Genomic DNA, 22,411 nt, shown 5'->3' on the forward strand with positions numbered 1-22,411 from the left:
GGAAGAAAGGAGTGAAGGAAGGAAGGAAGAAAGAAAGAGAAAAAAAGGAAGGAAGAAAGAAAGAAAAAGAAAGAAGGAAAGAAGAAAGGAAAAAATAGTATTTATTAAGCACTTACAGTGCCAGGCACTGATCAATGGGAAAAAAATTATAGGTAGACATACTTCCGCTTAATACAACTTAACAACTTCCTTTCAGAGCTGTCCAGCAATCCTGACCTCCCCTAGCTGGAAGTGAATTCTTTCAGAGAGAAGCAGAGACTGAATGATTCCCTGTTAGGAATACTATAGAAGAGATTCCTGAAGCAAGTGGAAAGGTAAATTAGATGACCCCCCAAGGTCTCTTCCAGCTCTGAGATTTTAGGATTCCATAACAATAACCTCTAGGGGGAAATTGCAGTGTTAGCTCACAGCGCTATTTGTATTTGAAGAGAGGACACTTGGAAACTGCAAAACCTTCAAGATCCAAAGGAATGAAGTTATAATGATAGAATGCCAGTCAGCAGGGTTGACATTTGGGGATCAGAGGGCCTTCCCTTAATTGACTGGGCTGACTACTATTTAACCTATAGGCAATGCCAGCCTTGGAACTAAAGCCTCCCTACTCACTTGGCCACTGCCCTGTTTCAGGCCTTCATCATCTCTCCCTGGACTATGATCCCCTACCCACACACAGCCGCCAAAGAAGCATTCCTGGAGCACAGGTTTGACCGTGTCACTCTCCTATGCAATAAACTACAGTGAGTCCTTTTTGCCTCTAGTTTCAAATAAGAACTCTTCTATTTGACATTTTAATCCCTTTACCACCTGGCTCTGACCTAATTTTCCAGTTTTATTACATGGGTAGTCTCTATATGTATGTCCAATTCTCCTTCTTCCTTTTCCTCACACATGGCACTCCATTTCCTATCATTGTGTTTTTGCAAAGATTACTCTCCATACCTGGAATGCACTCCCTCTACCTCTTAGAACCCCAGCTTCCTTCAAGGCTCAGATCAAGGGCCATCTATTGCAGGAGGCCTTTCCTGATCCCATTTAGCTGTTGATGTCTGCTCCCTCAATCCCAAATTATTTTGTATCTATTTTGTACATAACCACATGTGTATACAGTCTCTCCTCCATTAGAAAACAAGCTCCTTGAGGTCGGGGATTATTTCAGTTTTGTCTTCATATCCCATGTACCTCTTAATGAGCCTAGAACATAGTATGCACTTAATAAATGCTTGTGGATGAATTGATTGATTGGTTGATTAAGAGGGTTCAATGAACTGACCAGTGGAATCAACCAGGTAAATTCTGCCCACTATTCAGAGGGGCCATGTCTACATCCATGGGAGGCTCAATCCTCAGGGAAGGGGAAGACTTAGCTTGTCTATCAAGGCACCCCCCAGAAATGACCTCATAATAATATGGCTCAAATGGTCCCAGGGGAAATGGAGGACCTATAGCTAGAAAATAAACTCTTACTAATGCACAGATTTTATCCTCCTCTGACATCAGGATCACTGTGGCTGGAAATGATTGAGATCTAGACACAGAGTCTCTTGTGTTAAGAATGTGCAAAGACCACTCAGTCTCTGTTCCACACACTTGCAGGCACACTCACAAGGTTGTACAAAAGTCACACATCTTGGAAACTCCCACAAACACTGTCACAGCCATAAATTCTCCCTGAGCACATAAATGGCATACAGTTCAATGTGCAAGGAATCAGAGTTAGAAGGGACCTCATCATCTGTTCTAGTCTAATCCAAGAAGTAATCCCAATCAAAACATACTTGCCTTTTTTTTTAAGGCTTTTGGGGTAAAGTGACTTGTCCAGGGTCACACAGCTAGTGTCTGAAGCTGGATTTGAACACAGGTCCTCCTAATTCTAGGGCCAGTGCTCTATCCACTGCACCACCTAGCTGCCCTCTAAACTGACTTCTTTACACCTTCCACCCATTGCTTCTGTCCTCTGGGGCCAAACAGAACAATTCTAATCCCTCTTCTATATGACAGCAGGCATTCTTTTATTCACTCAAAAACCATTTATAAAGAATAGTTCTTACTCTCCTGGTATTGACACACTCCTCTAGCAAAAAAGCATATGAGCTGGCCACAGAGTAAATCCTGATCAGATTGACTTCTTAAGCCTTCACCAAGATTTATCTCAGATTGAGGCACTAAACTGATTGATCCCTAACCCTGGACTCAAATCAAACCCTAATCCTCACCCTAGATTACCTTGAAATTCAGGTCCTGGACTAACTCCTTATCATGGCACCAAGTCAACTCCAAATCCTAGCTACAGAATGATGCCTAGCCTCAGAATGACCCCTAATCTAGGCCTCAGACAACCTCTAACTCTGCTCACCATCTGACCCTTACCTCAGCCCCTGTCTAGCTTCCTGGTCAACTCATAAATACATTTAAGACTAAGTAAGGGGATCAGGAAAGGCCTCTTGCAGAAGAAGATGGCACTTGATCTGAACCCTGAAGGAATCTAGGGGTTCCAAGAGGTGGAGGGAGTGCATTCCAGCCATGGAGAGTAGTCTTTGCCAAAGCACAATATTGGGAAATGGAGCCAGTATGGATGAGTCAGTGTAGCCTGTCCGTGTTTCTAGGGAACCCAGTTTTTAGGGCTTGCCTCATTGCCGATGATCGGCCGAGAGTATCACCTTCGTACTAAGAGCTGAGACTCTCAGAGTTGTCACCTTATGAATGGAGCTATTTTCTTGGTATGTTATAGGTGGTATTCTGAGAGTCAGTGTGTTGCCCACCTTTGGAAAAGTTCCAAGGAGTCAGAACAAATAGAGATTGATGCTGGCTCCAGTGGTTTTAAGCAAGTGCTATTCCTTATATGGGCCTCAACTTCTTCAGCTGTAGAATGGGGATAACTGGGGTCAGTCACCTCCCAGAATAACTCATTGACACAGTTGTAAAAACAAACACTTAAAGATCAGTCACAGGCTGTCTGCAGCACTGGAGATCATAGGATTATAGACAGAGCTGGAAGCCATCGCAGAGGTCATTAGGTCATGACCTTTACAAATTATCTAGTTTGTTCCCTTGCCTCCAAGCTGGATAGAAGTCAGAGTTCATCCAGTTTTCCCCAAACAACCCAAAACTTGTGCAAAAGTGGTGAGAAAGGTGCCCTGGTAAATTCCCTGGACAGTGAAGAATGTATGCTGAGGGTGGGGGGAGGTGTCAAGACAAGTGTCTTGTAGCTAGAGAATTCAACTTAATTAGTTGAAATCCTTCCATACTAGTATAAAGGGTGAAGCCTAAGAGAGTAATGTCTTTTTTGAAATAAGATCTTCTTGGGCAAAGATGAGATCCCATGGAAGAGATTAGCCAACCTATCAATGAAAGACTTTCCTAAATCACTTGGGGATACAGAGATGGGCTGTGGGGAAAGAACCTGTTCAGAGAGGGTGCCTCATATACTAACTCCTGCTCAGTCCAACTTAACAGCAAAATCACAAGGATGTGGTGTGTGTGTGTGTGTGTGTGTTACTTCAGTTTTACAAGTTCTCACATCTGTCCTCGAGCTTGGTAGAAGCCCATATTACAGATACCAAAAATAAGACCCAGAGAAGGGAAGTAGTTCACTAACCTAAGCCTCACAGATCGAGTTAGTGATGGAGCCAGGGCTACAACCCAAATCTCCTGAATCCCAGCCCTTGGCAGGGAATATATTCACACCAAGAAGCAAGCCTATTAAACCATGACAGAGTAGGTTGGGTGGGAAGATGAATCAGATCACCAGAATGGGGAGGTGATGAGAACACCCCATGACAGAATTACTGTTATTATCATCCATATTTTATAGGTGAAGAGAGGGAGGCTGAGAGAGGTTAAATAAATGACCCACGGTCATATAGTTAAGAAGCATCTTAATCAGAATTTCAACCCAAGTCTCTCTTGCTCCAGAAAGCCATGCTATATGAGGATTGGCTGAAGGAACTAAGGATATTCAGACTGGGGAAGAGAAGATTTAAGAGGAAAAGGATGGTTATCTCCAAGGATTTAAAAGGCAGGGTGCAGAGCTAACAGCTGTGGGAGGAAGTGGCAGAAAGACAGATTTTAGCTGGTTGGAAAAGGAAAGTACAATGAGAGCATTCTAAGAGCTGAACGGACAAAAATGTCCTTGTCCTTTGACCCTGAGATCCCACTGGTAGATCTATATCCCAAAGAAATCAAGGGCAGAGGGGTCTTTTACACACTACAGCATTCCTAGTAACACTTTTTGTGATAGCAAAGAACTGGAAACAAAAAAGATACCCATCAATTACGAAATGGTCCAACAAACCAAGGGAGGGGAATGGAATGGAGTATTACTAGACTGCAAGAAATGATGAATGTGAAGGATTGAGAGAAACCCGGAAGAGTGAAATAAATAGAACTAGAAAAACAACACAGACAATGACTTCAGCAATGGTCACTGAAAGAAAAAAGTCAACCAAAGCCCAAAACTGAATGAAATCTGTGGCATTCTAAGTTGGTTCCAAAGAGGAGGTGAGAAAACACATCTCTCCCTTCTCTGAAGAGGTGAAGGACTATGAGTGGGGAACCTTACATATCCTGCATATATAGACTCTGTTAATGTGTGGGTTAGTTTTTCTGGACTACTTCTCTGTCTCTATTTCTCTGTCCCTCTCTCTGTCTTTGTCTTTGTCCCTCTTTCTCTCTGTCATAGCTGTCCCAGGGCAGAACCTCCCCACATCCACACCAGGGTGCTCATGAAGGAACTTTAACCTCACCCTCCCCTTATGTGCCTTAGCCCTCAAACATGTGGACGCTGAAAACACTCCATTGATCATGTCAGCTAGTGTGGGCATTCAAGGATTACATCTGGTGAGTCAGGCAGGGTCCTACTGTCTCTCCTAGATCTTTTATGACAAGCAGGAGCGCGGTGAATGAGAGTAAGATACAGTCTTTGTCCCTGTCTTATGAGGTCACAGAATTGCCCCTGTTGTGAGGTGTTATTTATATTCCTCTTTCTTCCCAGGGGTTTCAATGCCCACTGTTGAGACCTCCTCCTCCTTCCAGGTTCTGGTCAGTCACACACTGACCTCAAGGAAAAGGGAAATAAAATGGGCAGCTAGAGTCTGAGCAAATATCCTTCAGGGTGCTTCTGAGTCACCTGAGAAATCATTGAGGGATCTTGAGAGTGTGTGCTTGCGTGTCTATATTGAATTTGTGCATATGTGTTCACATATGTTTTATGTACAGGCATGTCTCTATAGTGCTAATGGATATATTTATCACTTTAAGGTGCTTTACATAATTTCATTTTTTTCCTTACAATAACCCTGTGAAATAGGTGCTATTATTATCATCCCCATTTTCTAGATGAGAAAATTGTGACTCAGATAGGTGGTGATTTGTCCAGGGTGAGGAAGAGCCTTAAGGAGACTTTGGAACCAGGCCTCCGTGACTCCAGGTCCACACTCTAGCCATTCTGCCATGCTCATACACTGACTTAGAGAGGACCCCAGGCAGGACCCTTAACCCCTTAGGCTTCTGCTTTCTTCACCTCTAAAATGGGGATAATACTTAAGTCTAGAGCTGTTAGGTATTTTGTATCTGTGTTGCCTAAACACACCTCTACTGGGTTTGTGTGACATAGGAGTATTCTGTGTTCTGTGTGTGTCTGCCTCCTGTGGAACTGTGTGTATGCATTTTGTGTGCCTTTGCTTGTGCTGGAAGTGTCTGCATGGTATGACTGTGCTGTTAAATGTGTGTGCTTGCGTATCAAGTGTGTGTGTGGGTGTGTATTGTGACTGTGCATCTTTGTTAGGTGTACTTATGTGTTGTGTCTATGTGTGCTGAGTGTGTGTGTGTGTGTATGTGTGTGTGGGTGTGTATTGTGACTGTGCATCTTTGTTAGGTGTACTTATGTGTTGTGTCTATGTGTGCTGAGTGTGTGTGTGTGTGTGTGTGTGTGTGTGTGTGTGTGTGTGTGTGTGTGCGTGGTTGGGCTCTGTTCTGGGTCTCTACCCCTCAGGGATACAATTAAAGCCTTGCTCTCAGGGGAAGCCTGCCGTGGTACCCAAACATCCCCTGTCACCCAGCGTCAGCTACCAATGGAAATTACCCAGGAGCTAATGAGACAACAGTAGCTGCTGCCTAATCCGCTCCTGTTTCCGCAGAACCTGTTATTAAGCACAGAGGGCACTGGGAGGGATCGGAATAGGACGCAGGACGCAGGACGCAGGGCCAGGGGCTCGCTCCGTCTGGCTGCCTCATCTCGCCCCAGTTCTAGCTCTAGCTCAATCTGTCTGGGTCTTCCTCTCACACTCCTTCAGCCTACCCCACCTCCTCCCCCCGGGGCAGCCCAGGATCCAGCGGGTGAGCTGGGGGGGGTGTCCCCATTGTACGCGCGAGTGCGCCGGCTTTCCGCTCTTCTCTCCAGCTGGGACTGCGGAACCGTCCCCCAGCTCGCTCGAGATCGCCTTTAGGAGCAGAGCGGAGCAGAGCAGTGCAGAGCAGAGCAGAGCACAGCCGCATCTGCAAGCAGCGAAGAGAATCTGCCAGGCTCTGGGGAACGCCCGGCTGACAAGGGCCCGGGTCTGCGCTCGTAGGAGCTCCCTTTCCAGGTAAGGGATTCGGGGGTGCAGATTGGTTTGGACCTGGGATCTCCCTCTTTGCCTGATCCCCGGACTGCCTTCTCAACAAGGCTTGTTTCCCTTGGTGGTGGCTGGCTCCAGGCCACCTAAGCTAGAGGAAGGAGGACAGTCTGTGACTCCTCAGCCACAGGAGAAAAAAGCTTTGGGGAAGGCTGCTGGGCTGCTTGGGAGCTTGTCTGGAGCATGGTTAAGGCCAGAGGATGAGGGATCCAGGGCAAAGGATCTGAGTTAGACTGGGCAGTCAGGGAGAGCAGGCTGGCTTTTGGTCCCTCATAAGGATGTGATCTGGGTTTGGGGGTTCAGGACTGGATCAGCAGGGGTTTCTCCTGTCTGGTCTGCTTTCAAGTTGGTCACAGAGGTTCAAGGGCTCTCTGGGGTCAAGGTCTCAGGTGGCACTCAGAGGATGGTTCTAGCTCTCTGACAAGAGATGGGGGTATCTATAATAGGGCCAGGCTAGGCTAGATGGGGTTGGGATGAGGCAGAAAAGGGATAATGGAAGGAAGAGGTTGGTTGATCAATCAGTCTGCCTCCTTGGTGGTGGAGGTTGGGAAAGGTGCAGAAGCAGGGCCCAGGAATTTGGAGGTCAATAGCCTGCCACCTCCTCCCTCACCTCCCCTTTCAAGACCCTCCAGTCCTATTCTTGGAGGTCCTTGTGGGATCCTGGAAGAGGAGGGGGGAAATGGCTGGAGAGTTTGGGGAAGGAAGGAGGAGAGAGGAATGAGGTGGGAAGAAGGGAAGGATCAAGAAAGGGAGGTTAGCGTTGTAGCCATTGGCCTTCCAAGTCATTTTGAACATAAGATCAATTTTTGATGACTGCTCTCACCTCACCTAAGAATAGAGGGAAGATTTTGGCAAGAACTGATCAGGGCAAAGGTCAGACGGCTGCTTATATGTGAATGTGTCTATTTGTGTCTATATGAGTCTGAATATTTGTGTATTTGTAAAGCTGTGTCTACCTGAGTGTCTGAGTCTCTGAAAGCATTTGCATCTGTGAATATGTCTATCTGTGTTTATATGTGTATCATACACATATGTGCGATACACATGTACCTGTGTATATTATGTCTATGTTGGTGTACGTATATCCACGAGTGTATAGGGGAAGGTATAGGTGTATGTACCATCTAGCCTATACTAGCTTACAGATAGCCCCATCTGTGGACAGAGATGGAGTCACCCTCTGAATAATGCCCAAGACCTTGACCCCACAGAGCCCTTGTCCCTCTCTGACCAATCCAACAGCATATCAGATAGGAGAAACCTCTCCAATGAGGAGTGTGTATACTGTCCATACGTATATATGTCTATGTATGAGCTATGCTCATGAGTGTGTATCTTTATCAGTGTGTAAGTCAGTGTGAGATTGTGTCTATATATGTGTTGTATGTTTGTGTGTGTTTGTGTGCGGGCACGTACACACCCAATCAAACCCAAACAGCACCAGGAGGCAGTGCGCTTTGCAGACAGATGGAAAAATACCCATTTCAGTGAGGCTGAGAAAGGCATCCAGCCTTTCTCTCTTGAGGCAAAAAAGTAAGAAGGGATTGCACCACACACTCCTTTACTAGCCCCTTTCCCTCCCCTTCCACTGAGGACCTTGGAAGGATTTCCAGGCTTCATATGGTTAAAGCCGAAGCTACTGGCTCCCTTAGACTCACGCTGTGCCAGGCAAAGAGGGCACTGGGCCCAATTACTCTCCCTTCGCCCGCCTCACACACTTGCTTAAGCTAAAAATAAAAATTTCAACCAGGCCTAAAAGGGCAGACATACTTACCCCCTCCTCTTTACATCTGAGCCAGTATTATCTCAGGTACTGGAGATAGTAAAACCAAATTGCCTTACAGCCCCCCAAATCCCTTGTCATACTGCCTTCTAGGTACTCTCTACATGCCAATCCCCCATCAACCCTATCATACTCCCCTCTCAACCCTACTCTACCTGCAAAGTCCCAAAACCTTGTCTTCCAAATTTCCTCTTTCCCGAAAGCCCTGATACTATGTTTCCTAATGGCCGTTCCCCACTCTCTCAAAAATCCTAACATCCTTCCCCTAAAGCCCTATGTTTGAACATCTTTGTCCCTTGGTCCCCAAAATCCCAACCCTTTGCCTCCAACACTTGGCTTTCTTCCTTTGTCTCAGATCCCAGGCCCCTCAAAATTTTGCCCCACCTCAATTCTGTTTGTCATATTTGTCCTAACATCCTGCCCCTTAAATGCTGCCTGTGATATCTGTCCCCTCAAATCCTAACATCCTGCTCTGAAACCTCACCTCTCCATATTCTGCCTGCTCTGCCTTCCTCCCTCCAAATCCTATCTTTATCTTCTACGACACCTTGGCTACAGAAGGCCTCTGGGGACCTGGAGTCCAGGGCAAGGTGAGAAGTCTCCAGGTCCCAGGACTCTGTTGCTATGTAGTGATTTGAGTTACTGGGGTTGGGAGCCAAGAGCTAGGCTCAGAGGGGGTGAAATAAATTCTCCCTAGGCCCGGGAGCCTGGGGGCTTTCACCACAGATACTCCTCTCTCCCCTAGAAAAGATCCAAATTACCTCAACACCTTGCGCCTCGCTGAGGACATTCTTTTGTTTCCATTCTCTGTACCATTCCTTAATTCAGTAAATACTTCCTGGAGACCAGTTCTAGGCTAGTGCCTGCCATGGTTTCCCTTATCCCTGCCTACCTTTCGGTAGAGCATCCCAACAAATGGTTATGCACCCAGGCTCTATACCCCACCAGTAACCCCTGGCAAGCATGGTGTAGAAATAACTGGGAATTAGGTATCAGGAGACTTAGGTTCTATCCCTGAATCAGCCATCAAGTCAACATATACCTTTGAGCAAGCCCTTTCTGGGCCTCTGTGAAGGCATATCTAAGATAAAGCAGTTGGTCAAGAATTCAAGGGTTCTTAACCTTGTTAGTGTCATGGACCCCTTTGGGAGTTTGGTGAATGTGCTCAGGATGATTTTTAAATGCATAAAATAAAGTACAGGGCATCCCCAAAGCCTCAGTGCAGCAGTAAGCTTTAATAGTGTTAAGACTTTTGGAACACCTATCCATAGGATTACAAAGGAAACCAATTATGTTGAAATAAAGATGTAATTTTTTTTCCAATCCAATCCCTGACATCAGTCTAAGGACCCCTATGTTAAGAACCTTCAGTCTAGTTAATCCTTAATTAATAGTTAATCCAGCTATAATAGTCATATTTTAAAAGTTTTATTACTGCCTCACTTTCATATCTTACCTTAATTTCTGAATATCTCCTCCCCACATCCTTTGTCACAAAGGATTAAAAGAGAGACAGAGACAGACAGACAGACAGAGACAGAGAAACAGTTGAGCAAAACTAATTAATACAACACATTAGTCAATCAGCAGGCATTATCTAAGGCCACTATGCTCCAGGCACCTACATCTGACAGCATATTCAATGTTCCACCTTCATAACCTCTCACCTCTTTGAATAAGGCAGAGAGGTACATTTTATCAAGTCTTCTTTGGGGCTAGCCAGCTCTAATAACAGGCACAGCACCCACTTTTCTCTGGCCCCAACCTTTCCTTGGGGGAACATATTTCTGTAGCCAGCCCAGACAGAGATGATGATAAATACTCAATAATAATATTTCCCATCTCTATAGTGTGTTAAGGTTGACAAGGCACTTTCCTCACATGGGTAAAGCCTCACTTTGGTGGGGAGGAGGGTCCTGAATTTTTACTCTTCCATTATAGGTTCTAAGATTTAGGAAATCATTTAAATATTGCAAACTGTGGGATGCAAATTTTTTTAAGGGAAACTAGTCCTAATAACAGGCATTTGAATAAAGTAGTAGTTCTAGAATAAGAGAATTCTACATGGTGAGTTCTACTCTTACTGACCTTTTGAGATGGATGGCACAAGTAATAATAATAATATTATTATTATTGTAGCTATCATTTATATAGCACTTTGAGGTTTATAAAACACTTTACTTGATCCTTAGAACAACCCTGTTGTTGTTTTTCAGTCATTTCTTCAGTCGTGTCTAACTCTTCATGACCCCATTTGGGGTTTTTTTGGCAAAGATACTGTAGTGGTTTGCCATTTCCCTCTCCAGCTCATTTTATAGATGAGGAAACTGAGGCCATCAGAGGGTTAAATGACTTGCCCAGGGTCACACAGCTAGTAAATGTCTGAGGCCAGATTTTGAACTCAGTCTCTTTGATTCCAGGCCCAGCACCCTATCTACTTTGCCCCCCTAGTTTCCCTGGGAGGTAGGTATGGTTATTATCCCCATTTTACAAATGAGGAAACTGAGTTAGAGGTTAAGTGACTTGCTCATAGTCACATAGCTACAAAGGTCGAATTTGAACTCAGGTCTTCCTGACTCCAGGTCCAGCACTCTATCCACTGCACCGCCTAGCTATCCAATTTTCATTCCCATTTTCCTATAGGATGGTACTGAAGCTCATGAAGCGGAGGGGACTTGCTCACTCAAACCCAGGTCACGTGGCTCCCTGCCTAAGGCTCTCTGCCCTATAGCACCCTGCTTTTTAAATGTAAATAGCCCCTGTAGAGTCCAAGAAGGAAGGTTGGGGCTTGGCAGCCTTTTCTTCTTACTTCACTTCCAAGTTAATTTAGAAGGTTCCTATTCAGACCCTAGGAGGACCCCTAGACTCCTAGGTGGTCATTTCCAAGCCAAACCTGGAGATGGGGTGAGAGGTGGCATATCACTGATCTCCAAGAGCCTCTGTGACCTTTGTGATTGTGTCGAGCCAACTTGCTTAAAAGGCCCCAGCCCCTGAGTAGCCACATGTAACTTGCTGCTTTCTTCCTATCCCTGAAACAACCCCCAGTCCATTCCACTGATTTTATTTCTTCCTCTAATATGAACCATAAAACACAATCCTAACCCTAGTCCCACTCCTGACTTCTTCTTACTCTTTATCCAGAATTGAGAATTATAGAACCATAGACCCTAGAATGTCAGAGCTAAAGGGCACTTTAGAACACAAAATGTTTGGGTGGAAAGGGGCCTTAGACCATAGCAGATAAAACATCAAACCCTAAAGGGGCCTTAAGAACATAGAATATTCGGGACAGCTAGGTGGTGCAGTGGACAGAACACCGCCTCTGAAGTCAGGAGGACCTGACCAAACACTTGATACTTACTAGCTGTGTGACCCTGGGCAAGTCACTTAACCCCAATTGCCTAAAAAAGCCCCATAGAATATTAGAGTTGAGAGGGATGCTACAAACAATTCTAGTCAAATCCATTCATTTTACAGAGAAGGAAACTGAGGTCCAGAGAGAGGAGGTGACATCCTTGGGATCACAAAGCAAATTTGTGGCAGAGCCAAGATTAGAACCCAGTTTTCCTGGTTATAAATTATATCTGCTAGCAGCCAGGTGGCACAGTGGGTAGAGCACTGGATTTGGAGTCCAGAAGACCTGAGTTCAAATCCTTCCTTAGTAAGTATAAACTTGGACAAGTCACTTAACCACTGTCCACCTCAGTTTCCCCAACTGTAAAATGGAGATTGTGAGAATCAAATAAGATATCTGTAAAGCACTTTGCAAGCCTTAAAGTGTTATATAAATGCTATTGCTACAAGCCGCCTGCCTTCCTGCCAATGACCCTGGGTCCATCCCAGCCCAGGTACAGAGCCTGTTCCCAGAGTCCAGGGGCATGTGCCCCTTGTCTAGCCCTGATGCACTCTGAGCCCTTCAACTCAGTCTTCCTTTGCTTTTGGAACCTGACTCAGCCAGTGATTCAAATCACAGTCAAATCAGGCCTGATTTACCAGATGTAGGTTTTGTGTGTGAAATCCTTCTGATTCAGCCCATGCAAAGTGACTAGCCCTCTGGCCTCGGGGACACCAGTGAAAGGTGCAGCACTGACGGCCAACACTGACAGCGCACAGCTGGAATGAATGAGTAGACATTTATTCAGAGCGAAGGTAATGCCAAGATCATGACATGGTCACTTTTAATTAGCCAGGGGGCCAATGAGCTGGAGGAAGGGGAGGGGCAAAGTGGCACCACAGAATCACAGGATTTTTTTTAGCTGGAAGGCACTTTAGGGAGAAGTGGCATAGGAGTGGTTAAAGGAGGCTTGGACTTGGAATTCGGGAACCTCGGTTCAAATCCTGGATCCGATACCTCTTATCTCTTTGACTTTGGGTAAGTCACTTAATCTGCTTGGGCCTCCCCTTCCTCCTGCCGTGGCTCCTCTTTTGACTGTTGCCACGACCACGCTGAGGCCAGCTCTCATTCCTACTGCTCCCTACTTGGTCCAGGAACTCCTTATCCATCTGCCAAGGCCCCTAATTGGCCGTCCTGGGGCCAAATGGTTTCCTGGTGTTCGTGGTTCCCCGGAGGTGCCATGTGGCTAGGCAGCTTTTCTTGCAGAGAACCAAATTCAGACTTGTCCCTTGGGCTTCTCTCTGCCCAATTTCCCAGGTCTGGTTTTCCTTCTCCGGCTCTTTAAGCTTCCTTTCAAAGGCCTAGTCCAAAGGGATAATACCATGTCTGAATTTGAATGAATCAATCATCCTATAAGCAGTGTTCTCACTTCCCATGACAAGGCAAACTCTCACCTTGGAAAGGAGATATGATTGAGCCCTGGAACTTCTTTTGCCAGGGTCGGTGAGGACCCAGGACAGTGCCTGAGCACATATTAAAATGAGATTTAGCCAAGATTACCTTGAAGGCCCTTCTGTTGTTCAGTCATTTTCAGTTGTATCTAACTCTTCATGACCTCATTTGGGATTTTCTTGGCAAAGATACCAGAATGATTTGCCATTTCCTTCTCCAGCTCATTTTACAGATGAGGAAACTGAGGCAAACAGGGTGAAGTGACTTGCCTAGGGTCACACAGCCAGTAAGTGTCATGTTTTCCCCTGGGGCCACATGGCACCTCCAGGGAACCATTTTACATAGGGGAAACCAAGGGCAAGTGTGAGATTTCTTCCAGTCCTGGGAAATCCCATGTTTATGTGACAATGTGGAGTTCAGATCCCTTGGCTTGTTTGGGGAATTGAGGCCACAAACCTTCTCCCTCTTCCTATCTAAGATCGTTGCTGCCCTGGCAACCCTCAAATTTGTTAATCAAATGCTCCCGCCCTTCGCTGGTTTCAACACAACAGCAGAAGGCAAAGAGGAGTACTTTCAAAGCCTCTTACCAAAAGGCCTTTTGTCTCACCCAAGGAGTTCCAGAATACCGGTCAGGTTCTAGAGGTCTTCTGGGGGAAGGGAAGAGGATGTTCTAGACAGCACTTCTCAAACTGTGGGTCATGACCCCAGAAAGATTTAGCAACAGTGAAAGGTTTCTGAACGTGTGATGACTAAAAATTAATTAAAAATCAAATGTGTAAAGAATCCAAGGTGTTTCTGGAAGCACTTGTGTGTTGCATTGTACAGCTTCATTATAGCCTTGGTTCTGAACACAAAGCATGCATGCCCTTAGGCCACACACTGCCAATGAATACTGCCATAATTCAAGTAGAAAAAGTTTAAGAAGCCCTCTTCTACAATGCTGAAGTCCTGGTTGCAGGGGGTGGGCCTCTAGAATCCTGAGAGCCTATCCAAGGTAGGGCAGGAGAAGAAGATTGTTCAATAAACCTGAGATCATTTTATCAAGTTTCTGATCCCCAAAAGGACTCTGCCCTGTTCTAGACAATCAGTCCCACATTTGGCAAAGTTCCTTCCTACGTCTAACCTTAGTCCTTTCTGCTGTAATAGAAGTCTACTCAATCCATTAATCAATAGATCTTTATTGAACATATGTAAAATCAATCAATCAACAAACATTCATTAAGGACCTGCTGTGTGCTAAGTACTGTGCTAGGGCACTGGGGACATAAATATAATAAATGGATCAATCCCTACACCCAAGGAGCTTACATACCTGTGCTAGATATTTTGGAGAATGCAAAGATAGATCAGAAATAATTCCCACCCTCAAGGATCTTAAAATCTGCTCAGGGAGATAAAGCATGGTTAAAATTTTTTGTATGTGTATAAATCAGTGAGATACAGACAGGAGAAAGATATTGCTGTAAGCTGATGGTCAGAGAAAACTTGACAGTAGAGATGATACCTGAGCTCAGCTTGAAAGACAATAGGGAATCTGAAAGGCAGAGGTAGGGAAGAAGTGTATTCCAGGCATGGGAAACAGCACATACACACTTATGGAGGCAAGGCAAGGTAAGAGGGATTCATTGAGCATTTATTATGTGCTAGGCACTGTTCTCAGCTCTAGGGTTTCATATACAAGCAAAAAGAAAGAGAGTTCCTGCCCTCACAGCTTACAGTCCATTGAGGGAAGATAACACACAAAAGGGAACTGGAAAGGGTTAAGAGAGTACCTGGTGCTGGAGTACTGGTGTTGAAGTTCAGAAAGTCAGAAGCATAGCAACAAGAGGAAAGATTAGTTGGCACAGGCCCCTCTACAAAATGGAAGCCCACCAAAATGGGACTCACCAGTGGGAGAGGAGGATTGGCAAAACAGTAGGATGTTGCAGGGTGAGATGGCCTCATGGAAGTAGAATATGAAGTTCAGAGAACTGCGTGTTAGCTAGTTTTTCTGGAACATTGCATAAGAATGGGAGCAGTGTGGAATGAAGGAAAAGATAAGGGAAGGAAAGCTTGGATAGGCCTTAAATGCCAGGCTAATGAGTTTGTATTTTATAGAAGAGGTAATAGAGAGCTACAGAAGATTTCCAAGCAATGGAGTGAAATGATACCTTAGGAAGATTATCTTGGCATCTGGGTATAAGATGGATTGGAAGCAGGAAGCCTAGTTAAGAGGTATTACGGTGGTCCCGGCAAGAGGTGACAAAGACTTGGCTTCTCGATTGACTGAAGTTAACTGATGGTCAGAGAACTGACAAAAGAGGAGAGATGCAAGATATTGTGGAGGTAAAGTAAGCTGGGGAATCAATTGAATATGAGGAAGAGAGGGGGAAAGGAGATGCTGAAAGAGTCTCAGCTGACTCCAGGTTACAAACCTGGGGGGAAAGGGGGAGGGAGGAAGGTGGTCAGAAGTTTAGATGAGAGGAAAAGAAGATGAGTTGTTTTGAACGCGCTGAGTTTGATACATCAAAGTTTAAATGGTAATATCCAGCAGGCACCTGCTAGGTGGTCAGGAAGATTCATCTTCCTGAGTTCCAGTCTGGCCTCAGACACTAGCTGTGTGACCCTGGCCAAGTCACTTAACCTCACTGGCCTCTGTTTCCTCATCTGTAAAACGAGCTGGAGAAGGAAATGGCAAGCCGAGCCAGTATCTTTGCCAAGAAAACCCCAAAGGGGGTTATGAAGAGTCAGATATGACTGAAACAACTGGACAATCCAGCAGGAAGCTGGCAACACAGGACTTGAGCTCCGGCGAGACATTAGGGCTGTATGTGTGAATTTGGAAATTATCTGGGTAAAGCTGATCACTGAACCCAGAATGGGATCATCCAGGAAAGAAAGAGAAGAGGAGAGGAAAGAGTCCAAGTGGAGAGAAGAAGAATTTAGAAAGAGGATGAGAGAAAGCCCAGGATGGCAGCTGGATGCTTGTAGGGTGATTTGGGTAGTGGTGATGATGGTGAAATTGATGGGTTTTGTGTGTCTGTCATTTCATTGATATAGGGAGTTCCCTATGATGAACTTATTTCACCAATGCTGAGCAGCACCTTATCTGCAAATTATGCATTGTTAACATTTTCCCCTTTACTTTCTCAAGTCCAGAAATTGACAAAAGGATAAACTGAGGGGGCAGCTAGGTGGCCGCAGTGGATAGAGCACCGGTTCTGGAGTCAGGAGAACCTGAGTTCAAATGTGGCCTCAGACACATCAAAAAACTTACTAGCTGTGTGACTGTGGGCAAGTCACCTAACCCCAATTGCCTCACCACAAAAAAAAAGGATAAACTGAGGTGGCATTGGCCAAATGAGATGTAAATAAATGGTCATGCTGGTTTTAACAAGCAGCTCTCAACGCCAATTTGAGCTGGCTCTGGCACCCCGCTGCCCCAGGCCTTCCTGCCTCTGAAGCCGAACACTCTCTCCACTATACTATTCTGCTGCTGCTGTGGTGGGGTGTTTGTGATAGTTTTCATTGATGGTGATGATGATAAAGATTTGAGTGCTCAGTGTTGGTCACTGAGCTCTGAGCCTCAGTTTCCTCATTTGTAAGATAAGGATAATAATCTTTGTTCTGTTTGATTCAAAAGAGTATTGTGAGGATTCAATGCAATAATGGATGTTAAGGGGCTTTGAAAAGTGAAAAGGGATTATGATAAGGCATTACTAGCAGAGGCCCCGGGCCTCAGCTGTACCTTGCAAACTCTCAGCTGACAACTCATTTTCTCACTGTCTATCTGCATTCAGCTGGAGGAAAGGGAGGTTGGTCTCTCTCCCAGGAGAACACATTCACTGAGATTGATAGACGGATGTATTCATGACATTGGTCCCTTAGCAGGCTACAGGCTGGGGTCCCTGACGGTTTTGTCCCATTCTCAGTGGAGAAGTGTCTTTCCTAGAGGGCAGCTAGGTGGCGAAGAGGATAGAGCACTGGCTCTGAAGGTAGGAGGACCTGAGTTCAAATCGGGCCTCGAATCAAACACTTGACACTTACTAGCTGTGTGACCCTGGGCAAGTCACTTAACTCCAATTGCCTAACAAAAAGAAAAAGAAAAAAGAAATGTCTTTCCTGGTTGCTGGCATGGATGGTCCTCATTCCTAATTCCTTTTTCTCTCCCTTTGCTGCCAGCCTGTTCCTGGAACTGCCAGCCCTCCAGGCGTCATGGAAGAGTGGGACGTACCTCAGATGAAAAAAGAAGTAGAGAGTCTGAAATACCAACTGGCTTTCAAGAGGGAGATGTCTTCCAAAACAATACCCGAGTGAGTCTTCGCTTACACATGCCCTAAGATGTTCGTCCCTTCTTTTGCCCCCTCACTCCTTTGCAGGCCAGGGTTTGAGTCAAAAGTGGTGAAAGGGGCCATTGCTGGGAGAAGCAGGCATATTTTGATGGTGCCAGCTTTGGGCCAAATATGCAAATCACATTCAAATCGTATGCAAACGAACTGTTCCAAACAGCTGCCTCTGGCTTGGCCCTTGAGGGTCCCTAGAGTATTTAAACTAAGAAAGAGCTCTGGGAATGAGGCAGGGCCCTGGAGTTGCCTGTGAAGCAGGGGCAACGCTGGGAGCCAGAGTTCCTTTAAGGAAACACCTTCCCCTTCGGGTACCTCCATGCCCCAACTCTCCTTTTTCTGGCTCTTCAGTTCAATCCAAGGCCAAATGGTCTAGAAAATTCTTTTGGTGAGCATTTATTAATCACCTACTAAGTGCCAGGCTGTGTCCCAAGTGCTGAGGGTACAAACATGAAACATGCCCTGTCCTCGAGCAACCTGAGGTGGGAGGGGGGGCAGGACTTAGAAAATGAAACACAAAATATGCACTGAGGGAGGCTAAGGGAGAATTTTGTTAGACCGACTGCTACCCAAGCCAGAGAGAGCAGCAGAGACTGGAAATGCCCATGGGTCATTCGCCAGGGCTTCAGCTATCCCCTTTATGCTGGTAACTCAGTGAGAGGCAGGGTGGGGGCATGGAAAGAATGCTGGAAGCCCAGGTAGTTGACCTTCAAATAAACAGGGAAAGTGGACAGAGGAGACATCTGGCCTTGGTAAACCGAAGGTTTAACCTGGCCTCTCGAGCTTCTTGATGTGGACCTGTACTTTGGGAAGGGTTATATACGTGAGAGTGTGTGTGTGTGTGTGTGTGTGTGTGTGTGTGTGTGTGCGCGCGCACACATATTTGAAAGTTGTGATGACAAGGTTGATGTGACAAGGGTATGGCTCAGTGATCCAGGGGCAGAGTTCTTCAAGGGTGTTGAAGGAGTCAGATGGAATGGGATGGGAGGGGGCGTCTCTTATGATCGAGGAATTTGGGGTTCATCTCTGTACTCTTCAGAGGCAGAAGATGGGGTGGTGGGAGCTGCCCTGGACCCACTGACTTCCCCTGCTAAGGGGGTCTTCCTTTCCTTGGACTAGGACATCAACCCTCCTGCTTAGTGGCCCAACATAGTCCTATCAGAAGAATTTCTTCCTCCCACCCTTCAAGGAAGATCGTGGGTTCATTTGCATACACCAGCTTTTGCATACATGCTGTAACGCACCACCGTGTATTTGTATGTCATTTGTATATGCCAATGCAGTGTGCCATCTGTTCTCAACGAACGAGCCTCCAAGAGGGGCTCAGATGGTGGGATGGAGATGGAATTGACAGGCTCCGGGCTGAGTATAAATGTTGACAAGTGCCACTTGGTTGTCGAGTAACCCAACTGGTCTTGGGCACTGATCTAGGGGTCCCGGGTGACCACTTTTAGCTCCTGGCCATTCTGACTCTGCAGGGCCACATGCTAAGCTCAGCTCCCAGCACGTCTCAAATGGGAGCCCTTCTAAGAACTTTGCTTGCCTGGCAGACCTGAGCCCAGCCTCTGACCGTGGATGAAAGACCTAAAAGAATTCTGAGAAGTTTGGTTCAATGCAGTTATGATGTTACTAATATCATTAATACTTCCTATCATCTTTTTATCCTCAAAGGACTGAGGCCGGGTCCTGTTAGGCAGCTGGTGAGGGAAAAGTATATTGGGTTTGAAGTCAGAAGCACTGAATTGAAATCCTGTTCCTGCAAGCAGTGGACTTAGGAAAGTCCCAGTCTCTTTGGGCTCTAGTTTATTATCTGTAAAATGGGGGGATTTGGCTCAATATCCTCTCAGGGCCCTTCCAGCTCTAAATCTGTGACCCATTATCCTTATTTTATACATGGGGAAAGAGGTCCCAGAGAAGGAAACAACAAAGCTGTACATGTAAACCCAGACTTCAGTGCCTGAGGGTTCTTCCTACTGTACTTCTCCCCCCCCACCCCCGGCCAGGTAATTGGGGTGAAGTGACTTGCCCAGGGTCACACAGCTTGTACATGTCTGAAGCCAGATTCGAACTCAGGTCCTGCTAACTCCAGGGCCAGTGCTCTATCCAGTGAGCTACCTAGCTGCCCTTTCCACCATGCTTCTGAAGAGGCAGAGAGGCAAGTGGAGGGACTCCTGACAAAAAATCATTAAGTGCCTAAAGTATTTGTTAATTCTAATAACACATTTATAAAACAGAGAGGTAGCATGATATGAGTCAGGAAGACCTGGGCTCAAGTGCACTTTCCCTGTGACTCTGTATAACCCTAGATTGAGGGTAGGGACATTCATTTCTGTCTTTGTATCACCGATGCGTGGCACACAGAAGGCAGTGAATAAGTGTTCACTGAATGGAAATGAACCCTGCGAGTCAAGTATCATCACCCCCATTTTAAAGATGAGGAAATTGACTCAGAAGTTGAGTGACTTAATCACAGCCTCACAGCAGTCTGTCCACATGCCAGATCCAGGGCTCTGTTCAGCACACACTGGCTTCCCCAGGACATTCTAACTCCTTTCCCTCTTTCTGTAGACTGCTGAAGTGGATCGAAGATGGAATCCCCAACGACCCATTTCTGAATCCTGATCTGATGAAGAACAACCCTTGGGTGGAGAAGGGAAAATGTACCATCCTGTAGAGAGGGGCTCCAGCTCTCCCCCCAAGACCCGCCCTGGAGCAGCAGCTACCAACCAGGACAGTGAATTCTTCCCCAAACATTCTACTCCCTCCCACTGACTCAATCTCTTCTCTCTGGTTTTCAGTTAGGTTCATGCTGCACTGATGCAAACTTATTATGGCCTTGGCTTCTCATTTGTATGGGGGGGTTGGGGGGTTGGGGGGTGGGGGGGTGGAGGCAGGATTTCAAATCCTGAAGGACAGGGAGCAATTAGGGTTTGGGGAAAGGTTCACTCACCCAGGAAAGAGTCTGGGCAGTGGGGTCCCAATGACATATGGGGTCAGAACCACCATCTAAATTACCATGGCAGGGTAGGAAAGGAGGGAGAATTACTTCAGCTAGTCTTACGATTCTTGGTAATGGGGCTTTCATTTAGTGATGCTGACACTTGTGTAAAACCATTCAGACCTTTTTTTTTTGGGAGGGGGTAGAGGGGAACTTGTAAACGAACAACTTTTGTAAAAAAAAAAAGACTTTTCAATGGTTTTCAATACTTTTGTATATTGTAGAATATACAGTTTTGCAGTCAATAGGCTGACCATGCAGGAAACTAAGGTTTATACATAAATAAAAACAAAGCAATACTTCACAGTGTCTCAACATTGCAATTTATTCACTGGTTTATTACAAAGAGGTCTGGAGGCAAAACACTCAAATGCATAGCACTTAACATCTAACCTCTACACACACACACACACACACACACACACACACACACACACGCACACGCTCGAGTGAGAAAGTGGGGGGCAGTGTGTATCTCTCTTTCCTCTTAAGGTGGCACCCAAATTCTGAGCAGGGAGTGATCAGGGTTCAAGGGTTCAGAGTAAGTCTTTAATATACAGGTTTCGCCGGACAGCATTAGAAACACCCTCGTTAAATCGAAACCACATGTCGCTCTTTCCCACTGCTTTTCCCATCCGTCTCTCCAATGAATCTCTCTCAGGTCCTGGGGTTTCTATGGTGGGAAGACGAGGGGAGAATGGGAGTGACTAGGGGGGACTGAGATGGACCACAGGAGCCATGAATGGAGGCTCTGTTCCTCTCAGCTCTCTCATCTGCACAAGGATGGGGTTGGGTTTGATTTCTAAGAGAAAATGAGGAAATTATCCAAAGGTGGGACTTGGGTTAATCAGGGACTTGGAGGGTCCTGAATTTCAATGGCCAACCGAAAAAAAAAGGAAGAAGTCATGATGATAACCATCATCATCTATTAGAACACCCACTTTACAATTTACAAAGCGGTTTCACAGCTGTTCTCTTACAACTACCCAGTGAGTGAGACCAAGGATTATCAGCCCCATCTTACAGAGAAAAAAACCAGTAAGAAGTGACTGGCTCCCAGGTCATGATGCTAGAGTATGGGAGGATAGGGAAGCCAAGTCTTTTGAGGTCTTTCCCCTCCATACCACAATGACTCCCTAAAGAAAAAAAGGGCTCTGACGTGGACAGCTCTCACTTCCCAGGGGTGGGCATGATGTATCATGGAACCCTTGCTGTGTATCAGAGGAAGATAGTGGTCATTTTCTAAGTCTCAGGGGTATGAGAGGGGAGATTCCTGAGATCCCCAAATTTTAAGTGAAGAAGCTGGTGGCTTCTATCCCTATCTCAGGGGGAAGGGGACCAACACACAGTGAGATGGAAGGGGCTTTCATAAGCCAGCAACCCCTCCTAGATTGCTCACATGAATGGCATTAACAATCCTTTCTCCTATTCCTGAACGTCTAATCTGAACACACTAAATTCCCTCTCCTTAATGTGGTGACCTCTGCACATTAAAAAACCCCTCCCCACTCCCAATTTCCCCTTTTCCTTCTCCCCTCAACGGGAGACTTCTGCCCTTAGCAAATAATATTAATTAACATTACGTTCACATTCATGCCTGGCTCCCATCTGGCCTTCCCCCACCTCTCTTCCCGACACCTACAGCTTCCTTCTCTCCTCCTCTCCTCTCCTCCCACAGGGAGGTACCATTCTATCCCATTCCACCTCATTCCACCTACCTTGACTTGGAGTAACGACTTTCCTCACTACCTCACGTCCGAAGAAATCTCTTTCGGGCTAAGGATTAAAACAGAGTGGTTCAGTCATTTTCCAGTACAGTCAAGCATTCACTTGTCTGAAAAACCCACCCAGACCAGCCCAAGAGAACTGACATTAATATCATTATCCTCCCAGATGCCTAAATGAACAAAT

The 22,411-nt window shown here is 45.9% G+C and overlaps 2 protein-coding genes across 2 annotated transcripts in view; one reads left to right on the forward strand and one right to left on the reverse strand.

Moving 5' to 3' along the window:
* Window positions 1–6,117: 6,117 nt before the first annotated feature.
* Window positions 6,118–20,369, forward strand: GNG13 (G protein subunit gamma 13). The gene is made up of 3 exons (XM_021006839.2): window positions 6,118–6,581; window positions 17,342–17,472; window positions 20,071–20,369. The coding sequence occupies exons 2-3, from the start codon at window positions 17,375–17,377 to the stop codon at window positions 20,174–20,176; spliced, it is 204 nt and encodes a 67-aa protein (XP_020862498.1). The 5' UTR covers window positions 6,118–6,581; window positions 17,342–17,374; the 3' UTR covers window positions 20,177–20,369.
* A 307-nt stretch (window positions 20,370–20,676) lies between these two features.
* The window catches only part of CHTF18 (chromosome transmission fidelity factor 18), a 55,506-nt gene continuing 53,771 nt past the window's right edge, over window positions 20,677–22,411 (reverse strand). The window contains exons 21-22 of the mRNA XM_021006837.2: window positions 22,219–22,276; window positions 20,677–21,173 (exon numbers count right to left, since the gene is read on the reverse strand). Coding sequence (XP_020862496.1) covers window positions 21,037–21,173; window positions 22,219–22,276 — 195 coding nt within the window. The 3' untranslated portion in view covers window positions 20,677–21,036. The remainder of the gene's footprint in view (window positions 21,174–22,218; window positions 22,277–22,411) is intronic.

The sequence above is a fragment of the Phascolarctos cinereus genome, unplaced genomic scaffold (assembly GCF_003287225.1).
Source record: "Phascolarctos cinereus isolate Bilbo 61053 unplaced genomic scaffold, phaCin_HiC Scaffold_4;HRSCAF=312, whole genome shotgun sequence".
In the NCBI taxonomy this organism is placed as follows: Eukaryota; Metazoa; Chordata; class Mammalia; order Diprotodontia; family Phascolarctidae; genus Phascolarctos; species Phascolarctos cinereus.

Bases quoted from the DNA above. Each gene is read 5' to 3' on its own strand.
- GNG13 (XM_021006839.2), top strand. From the start codon at position 17,375: ATGGAAGAGTGGGACGTACCTCAGATGAAAAAAGAAGTAGAGAGTCTG. The intron at 17,473-20,070 runs GTGAGTCTTCGC...CTCTTTCTGTAG, and splicing joins TCTTCCAAAACAATACCCGA to ACTGCTGAAGTGGATCGAAG.